We start from the raw sequence: 15,852 nt of genomic DNA, 5'->3' as shown, positions 1-15,852 counted from the left end.
CAAAGCTACAGTAATCAAAACAGCCTGGTACTGGTACAAAAACAGGCACACATGTCAATGGAAGAGAATTGAAAGCCCAGAAATAAAATCACACATATACGGACAGACAGATAATCTTCGACAAAGGAGCCAAGAACATACAATGAAGAAAGGAAAGCCTCTTCAATAAATTGTGCCAGGAAAATTGGACAGCCACATGCAAAAGAATGAAAGTAGATCATTATCTTTCTCCATACACAAAAATAGACTCAAAATGGATCAAAGACTTGAAGATAAGACTGGAAACCATCAAACTTACGGAAGAAAATATAGGCAATACACTCTTTGACATCAGCCTTAAAAGGATCTTTACAAATACGAAGTCCACTCAGACAAGAGAAACAAAAGAAAGAATAAACAAGTGGGACTTCTTCAGACTAAAGAGCTTCTGGAAGGCAAAGGAAACCAAGGTCAAAATGAAAAAACAACCCCCCAACTGGGAGAAAATATTTGCAAATCCTATATCTGACAAGAGGTTAATCTCCATAATACATAAAGAACTCACACAACTGAACTACAAAAAAATAAACAACCCAATCAAAAAGTGGGCAGAGGATATGAACAGACATTTTTCCAAATAAGAAATACGATGGCCAATAGGCACATGAAAAGATTCTCAACATCACTAATCATCAGGGAGACGCAAATCAAAACTACACTTAGATATCATCTTACATCCGTTAGAATGGCTATAATCACCAAGACAAAAAATAAGAAATGTCAGAGAGGTTGTGGAGAAAAGGGAACGCTCATCCACTGCTGGTGGGAATGCAAACTGGCGTGGCCACTTTGGAAAATAGTATGGAGATTTCTTAAAAAACTTAAAATAGAACTACCATACAACCCAGCTTCCTCTCTACTGGGTATTTGTCCAAAGACCTTGAAATCAACGATACAAAGAGACTTATGCACCCCTATGTTCATGGCAGCATTACTTGCAACAGCCAAGACGTGGAAGCAACCCAAGTGCCCAACGACTGATGACTGGATAAAGAAGATGTGGTACATATATACAATGGAATACTGCTCAGCCATAAAAAAGACATAATCGTCCCATTCGCAACCACATGGATGGTCTTTGAGGGCATCAGGTTAAGAGAAACAAGTTAGATAGAGAAAGACAAACACTATATGATTTCACTCATATGTGAAATATAAACAAACTTATGGACCAAGAGAATAATTTAGCGGTTACCAGGGGGAAGGAGGGGGAGGGTGGGCACAAGGGGTGCAGGGGCACATTTATACGGTGTTTGACAAATATTACTGTACAACTGAAATGTCACAATGTTATAAACTATTTAGACCACAACAAAAAAAATTATTTAAAAAAAGATAACTTCGGGGTCCTCAACTTACCGCACTGCAGAGTTTACCCTTGATATTTGGGGTCTAAAGATGTAAAATAGTATTATGCTGCAGAGCGAGGGAGAAACAAAACGAGAAATAGAGGCTGAGAGTCCTGCGGGGCTGCCGCATGCCCCGTATTCCCTACAGGACGTCCTGAAGACGCCTCCTGAAAGCATCTCTGCCCGTCTGCAATTCCACCATCACACAGCTCATCTTTGAATTAGGCAGGTGACCTCCCTGGAGGCTTCCTTTAAGGTGCAGCCCCTCCTCTGGGAGGAGGAATCCAGCAGCCTCCTCCTCTCCCTCCTCCCACCCACTCCTTCTTTCCTCATTATAATTAACAACTTATCTATTAACAGCTCACATTTATAGAACACGTTAGAATCTACCAAACAAGTCAACCCATATCATCTCATTTAATTCACACAACCCTACAGTGGTATTATATTAGCATTTTAGAAATGAGCAATTTAAAGACTCAAAGAGCCTAAGCCTGTGCCAGGGTTAACACATGCCATTGCACCATCCAGCATTCCACCAGCTAATAAACATTCCAAGTCCCCACGATGTGCCAGACACTGGGCCATAGAATCATTGATAAACCTAGGCTGTTCCCTCCACCCAGTGCCTCTTGGCAAGTCCCTCAGCCTATAAAACAAGGTTTGCAGTATCAGCCCTACCTAATTCACCGTAGAATAAAGCAACATAATTAACGTGGAAGTGATTTGCAAACTGTAAAGAGAGCTCCACAAACTGGAGGTGTTGCTATTAGCACCTTAGTGGGAATCGGTGTCAGATTGCTTTTAACTTGACAAAAGCCAAGGGCTGGGGAAGGCTCTGAACACCCAGTAACAGAGGGACTGCCCATAAGGGGAAACCTCGGAGGGAGGAGCAGCAAGAGCAAACCTCTTTCCAGACATAGTTAAATCTAAGGGCCTCGCTGGGTAAAGAAGTGATCTCTGGATGCTAAAGAGTATGAAGGCAGGGAGAGCCAAAACCTACCAGCACACAGCCAAGGTGAAGGGCAGGGCTGAGCGAACATAGTGTTGGGTAAAACGATAGTTAAACAAGACCTGAAGGTTCCAGCCAGGGTTCAAGAAACTGCCAAATTTAAGGGGCTTAGAATTCAAACCTACTATCACACCAGGAAACAAAGGGGGACATACATTAGAGTCATTGTTCATCAATGTAGTTCATCAGTTCTAAGATCCTTTTCATTTTGTTTTTACTTTTTTTTTTTCCTGAGGAAGATTAGCCCTGAACTAACATCTGTGCCAATCTTCCTCCACTTGATACATGGGTCGCTGCCACAGCATGGCTGACGACTGGTGTAGGTCTGCGCCTGAAATCCAAACCTGTGAACCCGGGCTGCTGAAGTGGAGCGTGCGAACTTAACCACTACGCCATGGAGCCGGCCCCTGTTTTGACTTTTTTACGTCTCTAAAATTGAGATGAATCAATGCAAAGGCAGGTCATAATTGCTAATGGTCTTTCTTTCTTATGAATATGTCAAACAACAGCACATCTTAAAATCGATGGTATATTGGATTCAATTAATTAAATAGGATATTTTCAATTATCCTACTTAAGCTGGTTCAAAGGGCTGCTTTCCAGTTGTGCGCGTGACCATGCTGTCTTATCTGCATGGGACTTTGCAATGGGACACACTCTGCTCAGCCTCAAGGCTAGCCTTCCCTCCACACTCGAGCCTGCTGGGGCTCACAAGTCCACACTAACTGCAGGAAGCAACAGCCAGCTTCCCACCCAGTGGCAGAGTGGCTAGGATCACGTCGCAGCCGCTTTCTGTTCTTGACTCCTCTGGTTGGCCTCCCATAAAACTGACTTGACTTCCTTTTGAAGCTCTGTAAACAAGAAAGCTTCCAGTTATAGCCCTGCCCCTGCATTCTGTCTGCATCTGCCTGCCTCTGCTACTAGAAGGACATTCCAAGGCTGAGCTCTAAGAAACACACTCAGGGCTGTGAATGTCCCAGCTCATTTAGCCACTGCCACTGATGTAGTTCTAGCTCTCTCGTACCCTTGTCTGTTGGAACTCCGCTTTGCCTGTTTTCCGACCACAACAGAAAAATCGTGGGCAGCCTGCCTAGCCTCATAATCTACTTTCAGTAGTAACTCACAGAGTAAAAGCAAGATTCATCCCCAAATCTTACAATTTGAACTCATCACAATGCAATACAATTCCATGAAGATGCACCAGCCACCCAATGCATTTGGCTTATAACAGACTCTGTCATAAAGCATGGAACCCTGTTTGCTTTGACATAAAAGAGCTGGTATAAAATATGATATTCGCTAGGAAGAAAAGAGAACCTGTAAATCTCAGGAAGAATCAAAAGGAAACGTACCAACAAGTCATTAAAAAAAAACAACAGGAAGAAAGAAATGTTAACCACACGCAGAGCTACCTGGAAAAAGTCCATGTAAAGAAGAGCTAGGAATTACTTTGTTTTTCTACATCAAAGTCGCTTTTAACACCATATTATAACTATCAAGCTATTTGATGCCAGACCACAGAGCTATGACACACACTCACACACTCACACACACACACACACACACACACACACATGCTATCCTTCCTGAAAAGCTTAGACTGTGAATGAAAGATACAGTTTCAAATCAAAAACAATTTGAGCGAATATAATCAACTACTTGATTCCCTTGCACCTCATTTTTTTCTCTCTTTTCAAAGCTTGATCCCCACTGTTTTCATGGGCCAAATTCCAACAGCCTTCACTTGGGATCCTCCCCACTTGAGACCAGACTGTTAACTTATTGTCAAACTTCAACCCCAGTGTATTTCCTTGTACAGAAGAAATAGTCCATGAGTGTCAAAGAAAACAAGGCTGCTTCAGGATTTTATCTTGTATTCACCATGTTAGAGAGACCTCACAAGAAAGGGCTCCCAAAAGACCAGTTAAAGGAGACACAAATAACCAGTCAAGATATTCCTTGATAAGATCCTTAAAAATTATCTTTAATTGATGCCAAATATGAACAGATCATAAAGTGACAGAAGCAAGTAAAATTGCATAGATGAAACCTATGCGCTTCAATTAGGTTCTCAATTCATAACATTCAATGTCCTCTACCCGACATGGTAAACAGCTGGGCGGGGGAAATGCACAGTAGGTGAAAACGAGACGTGTCCTTAACTCAAGGTGTAAGCAACCGGCAAACTCAAGAAATGGAAGAGCGCTTGTTCAGCTTAAATGGTTTGTTGTCCTGATGGTGCACTTTAAATTACTACTACTCAATTTTCACATCGAACCTTGGTAATACTTTAAGTTGAATGTTCGAGGTATGTCTACAGAGTCCCTGCTGTCTATACAGCTGCTGTATGAACGGTTCCCTGCCTGCAGAGAAGAAGGCTGCTTCTGGAAGGTGTGGACAGGACACTTCAGACCTGGAATATTTTACAAGGGATTTTGTGTTTTGTTTTCTTTCCTTACACCATGTCTTCTTCTTCTCTGATTATGGTACAAAACTTTTCTCTACTCTTTGAAGTCTCATGTCATAAAAAGTGAACTCCTAGTTAACTCCTAAATGAAAATCACTGTGACTAGGGCTAATCTTAAAGCTAACAGTCCTGAGGTCAGCAGGGCCTCACTCCTGACAACCACCCTGGACTTCCCAAGGAAGCCCAGGGTCATTTCGCCTGAGCAAAGAGACTAGCATTTGATCCCAAGACTTCTAAACCTTACACTTATACCCTGAATGAGTTCGCACAGTGACCCAAGGTAATGGAACAGTTTTGGTTAACAAGTCAGCTCCTGATCGCTTCTTTACAAAAATGATAAGTGATATACATTCTTCTAAGGTTTACCTGAGTCATGCTGAACATGTTCACATATACCCTGAAACCCATGATATAAATGTGTATACTAATACGCCACGTGGTGGATGAGAGCCACGTCCTGAGATCATAATTCAACTTGGGTTGTGTCTGGTTTAAAAATTTTCGTGTGTCTGTCTATCTGTCCTCCTGCAATGAACATAAAAAGTGAAAGACTTCATCTTTTCTTGAAAAAGTGGGAAGATAAAACGGCAGTTTGGCAGTTTATATTCCTTCCAACCATTTTATGCTATGGATGGTTACCACCCACCAATTCTCACCACTCCCAGGAATCAGTCATTCCTGGAAGAAAATGGGGCATTGCCTTCTGCTGATGTCCTCTTTCTCCTTTCTGTTCGATCTAACCTACCAAACGACGAACTCAATTGTAAAACTGTTAAAAAGCATGTGTTCCGAGGTCTCCTATATTAAATGGGAGGGTTAGGAAACTATTTTTACTGACTCTTCAGATGTTAACCATTTTGGAAAATCTGTAACTCTACACAACGTGAAGAAGGCTCTTTATAGACTCAACCAAATTTCTACTTAAAGAAATCTATTCCTCACTTATCATTTACAGGTTTTTTTTTTTTTTAATTCTCAAGTGAATCAAGATTGTGACGTCACTTGTGCTTTAGTCCCACCACAGTGGGATCTAAACCTGCTGCACGATTTCATTTTAGGGAAGTGACTGTCCACTGGCCATATTTCAGGAGAAGAATTTGTTATCGGTTCATTTGATTTTGCTGGGCTAACGCACTAACACACTCTCAAGGAGCTGTTTTAACTGATAATCAGAACTCAATTCTCAAGGGGGAGCGAGGGAGGGCTGTGCACAGATGGGGAAGAAGAAATGCAAAACAAAAATCTCTCCTGGCTACAGTCTGTATTCTATAAATCTGAGGACAGAGGAAGTCAGTGTCTTTGGTCTCTAATTCAGATCCCTTGAGGTGAGCTAACCACGTCAGAGATTCTGGGATGGCTAACAGCCCTGGTGTGACCCGGCCCTTCCACTGCCACCCTGTGGAACGAGGGCCCCGATACACTGGAAGAGCTGAGCTATGGCTATCAGCACGTCAGATGTCTTCTCCTTCTGGAGAAAACAAGGATTCGGGACAGGAGCCATTAAAGCTCAAGACCAGGAAGGGGACGAAAAGGTAAAAAGCCCGATAAAATAAATCCGTGAAGGTAAACCAAAAGAAAGTCATTCCTTAATAGGCAGTTTTGATAAGTGCACCTTCAGGTCTACAAAAACATTTCAGCACATTATAGTGCAAGGGGTAAGAGCTTTGTCAGACTTCGCATGCCTATGCTACACAGATAATCCCCGTACTCCATTCCTACGGACTTGGTTGTAGTGATCTACAGATGGATAAGCAGCATTCATTTTCCCCATACCACCCAAATTCATAACAACTCCTCTCCGATCCCAGGCCGATAGGTTCACCGCATGTAGTACTTTTTCCTGTAACACATGCAGATGACTCAGGAGTCCAGCGCGTAACCACGAGAGGTAAACCAGGCAGCCAAAGACAATCTCATCAGTCTTGTCCCATTTTCTCCTCCTCTGACCCATCCATCCCACAGTACTGAGTGGATTATTGCTGTTGACAGAGTGCAGCGGTTCAAGTTCTGTGTCCTAGATCTCAAAGTCTAAATAAAAGATCAAGATCCCCAGAAATTTAGGGGAGGTTGGCATTTTTTCCCAATGGGGGACTTTTCAGCAGGTAGGAGAGGAACAGCCAGGATGAGTCAAGGTTCAAAAGAGAAGGAAACCTCACAAGGGAGGGTCTAACGCCCTGTGGTCAGATGCTGTGCAGTCCTTGGCCCCTCGTCTTCCACGATGTTAAGTTCGTCTTACAGATTCACAGAAACCGCACAGGAAGGTACAATGTCCATGTTCGTTCTTTCAACTGAGTCAGCCAGCCTGGGTGTTACTCTAGCTTCTTCACTGGCTCACTGCTAGTTCTAGGATAGGGTAGGGGAAGGGATGGAAGTAACAGGGAAGATTTCCAGAAGAAGCAGGGCAGGAATGTAAGGTGGTCAGCAGCAGGCAGCCACATGCTAAGTGCAAGGTGAAGATTCCCCACCTTGGGGTCCTTAAAAAGGCTGTGAGTGCCTCTCCATTGGTGGACAGCTGCTGGGCCCCAGAAGCCTGCGCTGTGTGGCTCTCTTTCAGCTAGGCACAGGGTCCCCACCGCTCTCTGGGCTGGGTGCCTGGGGCAGCAGAAGTTAGATGCTCAGCCTGTGAAGTGACTGCCAGGTGGGAAGACCATAAGAGCATCACAGGAAATATCTGAAAGGAGTGGGCCAGGAAGGAAGGCCTAGGAAAGGTTATTATGAACTGAGTGTTCCCCCATCCCCGGTGATGCCTGACCAGATCAGACTATCAGAGATTTGCAAAGTGCTGCTGCTAACAGAGGAGGGATAAGGAACTTGGCAAGGAACACAACACTGGACCTGAGAAAGCCTCGCACGCCCAGAGTGGCCCTGGATAGGAAACAAAGTCCCAAAGAGTTTGTCTTGGCTTCTGGTGGAGAAGAGGATAAAAACAAGTTCACAGTTCATGTCCAGTTCGAAGATGGGTCTCAGGCCCCCGTTTACATCCCGTATCACGTTGCCAAAGGGACCAAGTCCAGTGGCTGGCCAGAGAGACGGCACCCTCCTGGATCTCTCCTTTCCAGGGTTTAGGATGGTGTGGTCTTCGCACAGTAGTGAAGTGAGACAGCAAGGGTGGAAAAAGAAAAAGCAAAAGATTCTGTGCCCCAACCTTCCTCCCTTTTTTTACATCACTTCTCAGCTGTGTGAACGGAGGCACTTTCTGCAGTTCACTGTGGGTACAGGATAAAGGCACTAAGCAACTATTAAATCAACTGGTTGGTTTCTTCAGGGAGCCTCAGGGGGATGGCCAAAGTCTCTAGAGACTTCTCATCATGACTGCAAAAAGAAATCAGCTCTGCTCTGGATGCATACGATAGATAAACATTTTCATTTACATCTTAAGAATGCACCAAAAACATGCAGTACTGCACCTTTTTTTGTTGGTTTGTTTGTTTTGCTTGTGTTTATCTTCAGCTAGAAAGAATACTTGTTCTTAGGTGTTGTTATATATACCTTGATGACTTATTTAGTTTTCCACAGGGCTTCCCTTTAAGGGATGGGCATCTTGGTCCTCTCTGCCTATACCTGCAAGAAACCTGACATTTCCCTGAGCAAAGGCAGGAAAATTGACTAAGTGCCCCCCACACCCACTCCCCCATTATTTCTTTGGGCCTTTCACCCCACAATCTTGTAATTTTTATTATTTTTTCTTTTTTTTTACTGAAATCATGCATTAATTAAATTCAAGTTACACCTTAATCAAACAGGCCATAATGCTGCATAAGAGAACATGCTGTGAGCTCCAAAAACTTATTGTTCCCATCTGACTAACATATGCACTTAAATACAGTACTTTATTTACTAATAGTTAATAAATGAAGGAGTGCACTTTTGGTGAATGCAAATGAAAAAGGATCTATTTTTAGAAGAGTTGATTCCAACGTAAGCTTATCCCCTATTGTCTGAGTTAGCGTTCTCAGCATGCGATTATAAAATAAATATTATCAGGTTCAAACATGCTTACATTTAACTCCGTTTGTGCTGTCTTGCAATAAGGAGGCTAAGGTTTTATATCCAGTTCTAGAGGCCAGGGGGCAGGGGGCGGGACTGGTGAGAAACAACCTGTGTTTGGCTCATCTGCAGTTGAGAAACTTAGCAGCAGGGCAGATGAATCAATTAATTTAACTCAGTTCTCTTTTTCTTAGAGAACAATTTGGGTTAGAAGGGGAATGGGGCAGAGGGAAAACCCCTACAAATCAGGACCAGGATCAGATGTATAAGGTGCTTTGTGAACCAGTCTCAAGTAATTTTTTCCCCTTGTAATATGCAGTTCAGTTGATCAAAATAAAAACAACATTTGTTCATTGCCCGTTTGGCTGGCATATCATGTTACATATAATACATCAGATGCACTGTCTTCAATGTACTGTGCAGTTTGTAAAGACTTTATATGGGAGTCCCATGCAAATTTTAATTTTCTATTTCTAAGTGATCATCTGGTTTTTAGTTACAAGAAAAAAATCAAAGCCAAAGGATTAAAAATGTTTCGGTATGGGGAAGCGTATGAATCTTATTTTACCTAGGCTAGCTCATGGACTCAATTTTTTTAAACCAGTCTTAGAAAAGACACTTTCTTTTCCCATTTGTTGATAAAATGAAAATAGTCTCTTTTTTTATGCATCTGGAAAGCTTCTGGTTCATCACCCCCAAAGTCCGCAATGCAACAATGCATTGACAGTTAAACAGAGTGTTCAAAGACTACTGAGTAAAGTATCTACAAAGAGTGACATGGGTCACTAGGGTTTTTGTTTTGTTTTGTGTTTTAAGTCTTTCAAGCTGCTAAGCGGGTTTTTTTGTTTGTTTGCTCGGCTTTTTAAACATCGGTCAGTAGCTTGCTCTTATTAACGCAGTTTTGGTTAGCTGCGGTGCAATTGGCAGTTCTGATATTGGCCTGTCTATAATGCGCTATGCTATTATTCAGATCCTCTTCGATCTCCATGTACTCAGACTTGCTGACAGTAGAGGAACTGCGCCGACTGAGGTCGCTGTCAGACGCTAAATTAGGGGAGCTAACGTGGAGCAACTGAGCCTGCTCTTCCCCCTCAGTTTCTCGGTGGTAGAAATAGTTGAAATTGGACACAATGACAGGTACGGGCAGGGCAATTGTCAGCACACCAGCGATGGCACACAAGGAGCCCACGATCTTGCCTCCAATTGTCACAGGGTACATGTCACCGTATCCTACAGTGGTCATGGACACCACCGCCCACCAGAAAGCATCGGGGATACTGGAGAAGTGCGACTCAGCTTCTTCCGCCTCGGCAAAGTACACTGCACTAGAGAACAGTATGACCCCGATGAAGAGGAAAAAGATAAGCAGCCCTAGCTCCCTCATACTAGCTTTGAGGGTCTGGCCCAGGATCTGGAGGCCCTTAGAGTGGCGGGAGAGTTTGAAGATTCTGAAAACCCTTACCAACCGGATGACCCTGAGGATGGCCAGAGAAGTGGCCTGCTCGCCCTTCTGGTTTCCCTCCTGCTCAGCTATCTCGGTGCCTAGAGTGATAAAATAGGGGATGATGGCCACAATGTCGATGAAGTTCATGATGTTTTTGAAAAAGTCCGTCTTGCTGGGGCAGGCGAAGAAGCGCACCACCAGCTCGAAGGAGAACCAGATGATGCACAGGGTTTCCACGATGAAGAAGGGGTCCGTGAAGATGTTGGAACTGTAGATAACCGTGGTGTTGTCGATGCGACGGACGGTGCCTGTGAAGTCCTTCTCATCCTTCAGCTCGGGTAGAGTCTCCAGACAAAAGATGACGATGGAGATGAGGATGACCATGACGGAGACGATGGCGATGACCCTGGCGGGTCCGGAGCTCTCGGGGTACTCAAAAAGCAGCCACACCTGGCGCTGGTACTCCTTCTCGGGCAGAGGGCGCTCCTCCTCCTTGATGAAGCCCTCGTCTTCCCGGAACTTCTCCATGGCCTCCTCGCCCAACTCGTAAAACTTGATCTCCTCGGAGAACATGTCCAGGGGCACGTTGACCGGCCTCCGCAGGCGGCCCCCCGACTGGTAGTAGTAGAGGATGGCGTCGAAGCTGGGCCGGTTGCGGTCGAAGAAGTACTCGTTCCTCAGGGGGTCGAAGTAGCGCATGCGTTTCTTAGGGTTGCCCAGCAGCGTGTTGGGGAACTGCGCCAGGGTCTTGAGCTGCGTCTCGAAGCGCAGCCCGGAGATGTTGATCACCACGCGCTCGCAGCACTCGTGGTCGTCGTGGTCGGCCGGCCGGGGGTAGATGCCATCCTGGGGGTGGCCGGGGGCGGCCGAAGCCTCGTCCACGTTCTCTCCAGACATCACCGTCATGGTGGAAGCCGGGGGTAGGGGTGAGAGCCCAGGAGACGGCCCGGGGTGGAAGAACGAGGGAGGAGGGGTGGGGGGGACCCGAGCGCCCCCCCCACCGGAGTGCGCGTCTCCCCCACGCTCAGGGGGAGGGGCTTCAAAGCGAGCAGGTCCAGAGATCTGCGACTTCGCTTCTTGTTACCTTCCCCTCCACCCTGCCTTTTACTCAGTTGGGAATCCCCCTTGCCTGCGGCCCCGGGGGCAGCTTTTTGCCGAGGGTTGGGGTGGGGGGAGGGTTGGTATTTCTTCCTGCTCCGAGGTGCCTTAACGCAGTGCCGTTCTGGCGGACCGGGCCAGGGCTTCGGGGGTCACCCTGGCCTCCCCTCCCCTCCGTGAGCCCTCCTAGGACCGGGTGCAGAGCCAGCTCAGCAGATCCCCTCGCCTGCCACCCTCTCTGCTTCTCCTCGGCTCTCCCCCCTCCTACCCCTCTTCGCCTGCCGCCTTCTAAGCTCCCACCGGGGCGATCGATGGACGCTGCAGAGAAATAGAAAGTGATATGGGGGTAGAAAATCAGAAGCATTCAGATGGGACGGATCTACAGACACCGAAGAGCACAGACCTCTAGCTTTTTTAGACAGCACTGGACTTTTGCTAGGGTTATCACATACACATAGACAGACACACGCAGACACCCGGAAATCCAAGTTTGGGGCTCTTCCATCCCACTTTCCCCAATGCCCAACAGCCGATCTGTTTACAACTTCGTTAAACTAGAGATCGGAAAGCGCCGAGAGACGCTAGGGGAGCTCCAGGTCCCAGGCAGCATCCCCACATCCCCGGCTTTCCCCACCCGGTCGCCCCAGCCCCCGCTTCTGCAGACCCAACTGGGGAGCCCCCTACCTGGCCGGTCGGCTTGGCGCAGGGGCGGTGCTGAGTCGGCGGAGAGCCCGAGTCGGAATGCGGCAGGTCGCCTTTGCAGTACCGGGGCGGGAGCCGCGACCGCCGCCGCAGCCGCATCCGAGAGGCGCCGGGGCAAACTCGCCGCCCTCACCCCCTCGTCCTGCGGCCGTTCAGGTGGACAGTCGCTTTACTGAGCAGCTACGGCGGAAATATCCATTCCCTACCCCCATTCTCACCGGTTGCCAGCAACCTAGAGACGCTGTCCTCTCTCTGGTGCAGGGAGTTCCGGAGGATGCGGGGCGGAAAAGCAAAATGCCACCCTCTCCCGAAGCTCTGAAGCAAATGACGATAAACAGCACTCTCGCCCCCTCCTAACACTACGGGAGCCCTTGATTCGATCCCGAAAGAGGCGGGCGAGCAAGAGCCTGGGTCTACATGGCTCTCGGGTCCCCTCGGATTCCGTAGCCCAGCGTGGACCTCGCCGAGGCTCCGCTGCGCGTCCGGAGCCGTTAGGAGCTCCGAGTGGGGCAGGGTGCGTGCGGCGGCGGGTCCGCTCGGTCCATTTCTGGGCGCTGCAAGATCAGCAGAAACCTGAGAAAGCGCCTGGAATGCGGAGCAGCGATTGGCCCACCCGGGCGTGGGTTGGGGAGGGCGGAGGAGGGCAGGAGCGAGGAGGTAGATGGAAAATATGAGGGGGTGGCTTGGCAGAGGGGGGTTGTCATTCAGTTCCCACCCTTGCCAGCACAGCTTTTTCCTTCTCTTGCTAGAAAAGCCGACCACCAATTCTACCTCCCTTATGGTCCACAGCCACGCACACGCACAGTCCCTAGCCACGACCTTCCCCGGGAATTTCACATTGTAAATGGTCAGGTCCGACGCAATGCAGGCGGTGGTGTTCCTGGCAAAACTCCTCGGATGGGTCTGCGTTTGTGCAGTCCCACAATAATCCGCTTCGGTCGCCACGCTCTGCACGCCCTCCGCCCCTCCGGCAGGGGGCTCTCTGCGGGGCCATCCCAGCTTCTCTCCGCCGGACTCAGAGAGATGCCGACTCGGGGAAGAGCTCTGCAGTTAAGGATCACCTGGGTCTGTTCTGTGTCGTGTTACTGCGAGGCAGAGGTGCTAAAAGTCTGTCCCTCTTTGACTTACGAGGGGAGTTGAAGTTTCACTATCAGATTATTTTAAAATACGGAGAATGTGACTTTGGGCAACCAAAGGCTTCCTGGGTTTGTAGGGTTGTCTGCCAACTTGGCGCTAATTGGGACGAATCTGAGAAGCAAGTCGCCCGCCCACCTCCCACCTACGTTCTTCCTCCAGCAGCCTCTTTTCCCGGCCTAGTGCCTCCACAGGGCCATTTGCACGGCTTGCACGGGTCGGCAACAGAGGCGCAGGGCAGCACGAGCCGGGGAAGTGCGCGGTGCACTGGGAGGGCGGCTCCCGCTGCGCCCCCAGAGGCGCTGCGCCTCCGCGCCTGCAGCGCCGGAGAGCCAGCCAGCAGCTCGGTACTCGAACTGCTGCGGAGTCTCTGAGGAGGCTGCGAGAACCGGGGCGCCGCTGATTGGTTTACGCCGCTGCCTCGGAACCACGCCTTCGCACCGCCGCGGATCTCGCCGCCTCCCGCCCACAGGACCCACCTCTTTAATCAAAGCCAACGATTGCATGTCCCCGACCCCCACCCGCCCGGCATTCTGTACCGGCTGGTGGAAAGCAGGGGCCTCTGCGGGGTCGCCCAGGCAGTGCAAGAGTCCTGGGTGTGCAACTAGTTAAGTCCCTCCTCCAGAGTGAGACTCCAGCGTTCCTTTCAGAAAAATAAAAGTATCTGTTCCCTCCGCTCTGCTCTGCCGGATCCATTCCCCGGCTTTTCTTTTACGAACAATGAATTCTGTTAAACTCCTCCTTCCCACATCAAACGCCGCCTTTCCCCACCTTCCACACACATATTCCTGCATCCCACTAACTCCGTGGTTCCCTACCTTTCTGCACTACTGCTTTATGGCCAAAAACATAAAAACTAAAACATGAAGTTCTGAGCTGGTCAAGTCCCTTATTTTTGTTGTTGCTGCTGTTACAGCCCTAGGGAGATAACCCCACTCGGCTCGATAAACATTTTCTGACCATGTCCTAGCAATACTGGGCTCCCCTGCCATGCTCTTGGCCCTCCCTCTGCCTGTGGCCCCCTTCCTTCTTTTAAACGCCTCTAAGACTGTCATCTCCCCAGCCTTGTGTCATCTCCATCGCCCTGATTCAGCGTTTGAAGATTGCCTTACTAGCAGAGACTCCCAGACTGCACCGCGGGATCCCAGCTTCCTAAAGTAGAGTTGTATTAGGGGGCACAGTAAGATCTGGAGTTGGATTAGGGGGCATAATAAGATCAACATCCCGGGCAGGTGTGTTTAGAGCACAACAGGACTCCCAAGGAATTGAAAGAAAGTTGTTGAGCTAGGACATGGTCATTCATCATTCTTGATGTAAGCCCGCCATTGGTAAGGGTCTGAAGGTGTTTATTCATTCAACAAATATTTGCTGAGCCCCGCTGTGTGTCAGACATGTTCTAGCACTGGAGACACAGTGATAACTAGGACAACTAGGACATGTGAGGTCCCAGCCCTCACAGAGCTCACATTCTGAGGGGAGAGATGGACAATAAACAAAGAAACCATACAGTTCATAATGTTAGGTAAAGAAAATTAAGAAAAGGGGTAGAGAGTGACGAATATAGGTTTGCATGGACAAGAAGGGCCTCTGTGCAGAGGTAACATGTGAACAAAGAACTTCAAGAAGAGAGAAAGCAAGGAATGAGGACATTGGAAGGACAGATGTCGTAGCAAATGCAAGCCCCCCTCCTGGCAAGGACAAGCTTAGCATATTTGGGAAACAAAAGAGGGCCGGCATGGCTAGAAAAAAGTGCCCCCGGAAGAGCAGTGTGGAAAGCAGGTCAGGAAAGCAGGCAGAGGCCAGGTCACTCAGAGCCTCTTAAACCACTATAAGAATATTTCAGTTTATTCTCAGTGCAGTGGGAAGATATTGGAGGACTTGGATCCGCATACTAATATAACGTGATTTGCCATTTTTAAAGATTATTCCAGCTACTGGAAACAAGGTGCGAATTTGGAGGTTATTAAGGAGCACAGGCAATGATGACTTAGACTAGGGAGATAGTGGTAGGCTTGTGAGGAGCGGTTGGAATACGATTACATTTTGAAAATAGAGATGGCAGGATTTGGGATGTGGCAGAAAGAAACGTTTGTTTCCTAGATTTGTAGCCTTAGTAAGTAGGTGATGCCATTTATTGGAGGAGAGGATTGGACAGCTTCTCTCCCACCAGGATGAGAGCTACACAAAGTCTGGGTTGTTGTGTGTCTTAATTATTACTGTATTGAGCAGTTGAGGCCTCTCCTCAGATTCTCTCCACCTCTCCATTCCTCTTGTCCTGTGGCCACTTGCCCTGCCTCAGCCGCTGCTGGATCAGCCAGCTCAGTGTGGGCGGCAGAGCTCTGCCTCCTGAGGTTGACCACACTGCAATGAGTGGAGTTGGGATTCCTCAAGACTACCAAAAGGTCCAGGTGAGCAATACAGCCTTGTGGAGGCATGAACTCAATGGACCAGTGAGAGCTTGCCCAGGAGGAGATACGAGATAGGATGGAGCCTGTAGATAAATTCCCTCTCCCTTGATTCTTTTCAGGGACAAGCAATCACATGGTCTAGAGACAAGGCTGCATCTCTTTGTGGCTCATGAAGTGGGGCCAGCTTGGTACCTCACCACCTTGTATGTGCA

At 47.8% G+C, this 15,852-nt stretch overlaps 1 protein-coding gene across 2 annotated transcripts in view; it reads right to left on the bottom strand.

Annotated features, from left to right (window-relative positions):
• The window catches only part of KCNA1 (potassium voltage-gated channel subfamily A member 1), a 109,590-nt gene extending 96,205 nt beyond the window's left edge, over nucleotides 1-13,385 (bottom strand). The window contains exons 1-2 of one of the 2 annotated variants that reach the window (XM_014841738.3): nucleotides 12,081-13,266; nucleotides 4,364-11,714 (exon numbers count right to left, since the gene is read on the bottom strand). In XM_014841738.3, the coding sequence (XP_014697224.1) occupies nucleotides 9,717-11,204 (1,488 nt within the window). In that variant the 5' untranslated portion in view covers nucleotides 11,205-11,714; nucleotides 12,081-13,266 and the 3' untranslated portion in view covers nucleotides 4,364-9,716. Of the gene's footprint in view, nucleotides 1-4,363; nucleotides 11,715-12,080 lie in introns of those variants that run through there. The other variant, XR_011496871.1, reaches the window with a different exon arrangement.
• Nucleotides 13,386-15,852: the final 2,467 nt, after the last annotated feature.

The sequence above is a fragment of the Equus asinus genome, chromosome 22, assembly GCF_041296235.1.
Source record: "Equus asinus isolate D_3611 breed Donkey chromosome 22, EquAss-T2T_v2, whole genome shotgun sequence".
NCBI classification, from domain to species: domain Eukaryota; kingdom Metazoa; phylum Chordata; class Mammalia; order Perissodactyla; family Equidae; genus Equus; species Equus asinus.
This window is presented reverse-complemented; position numbering and strand designations above follow the sequence as displayed.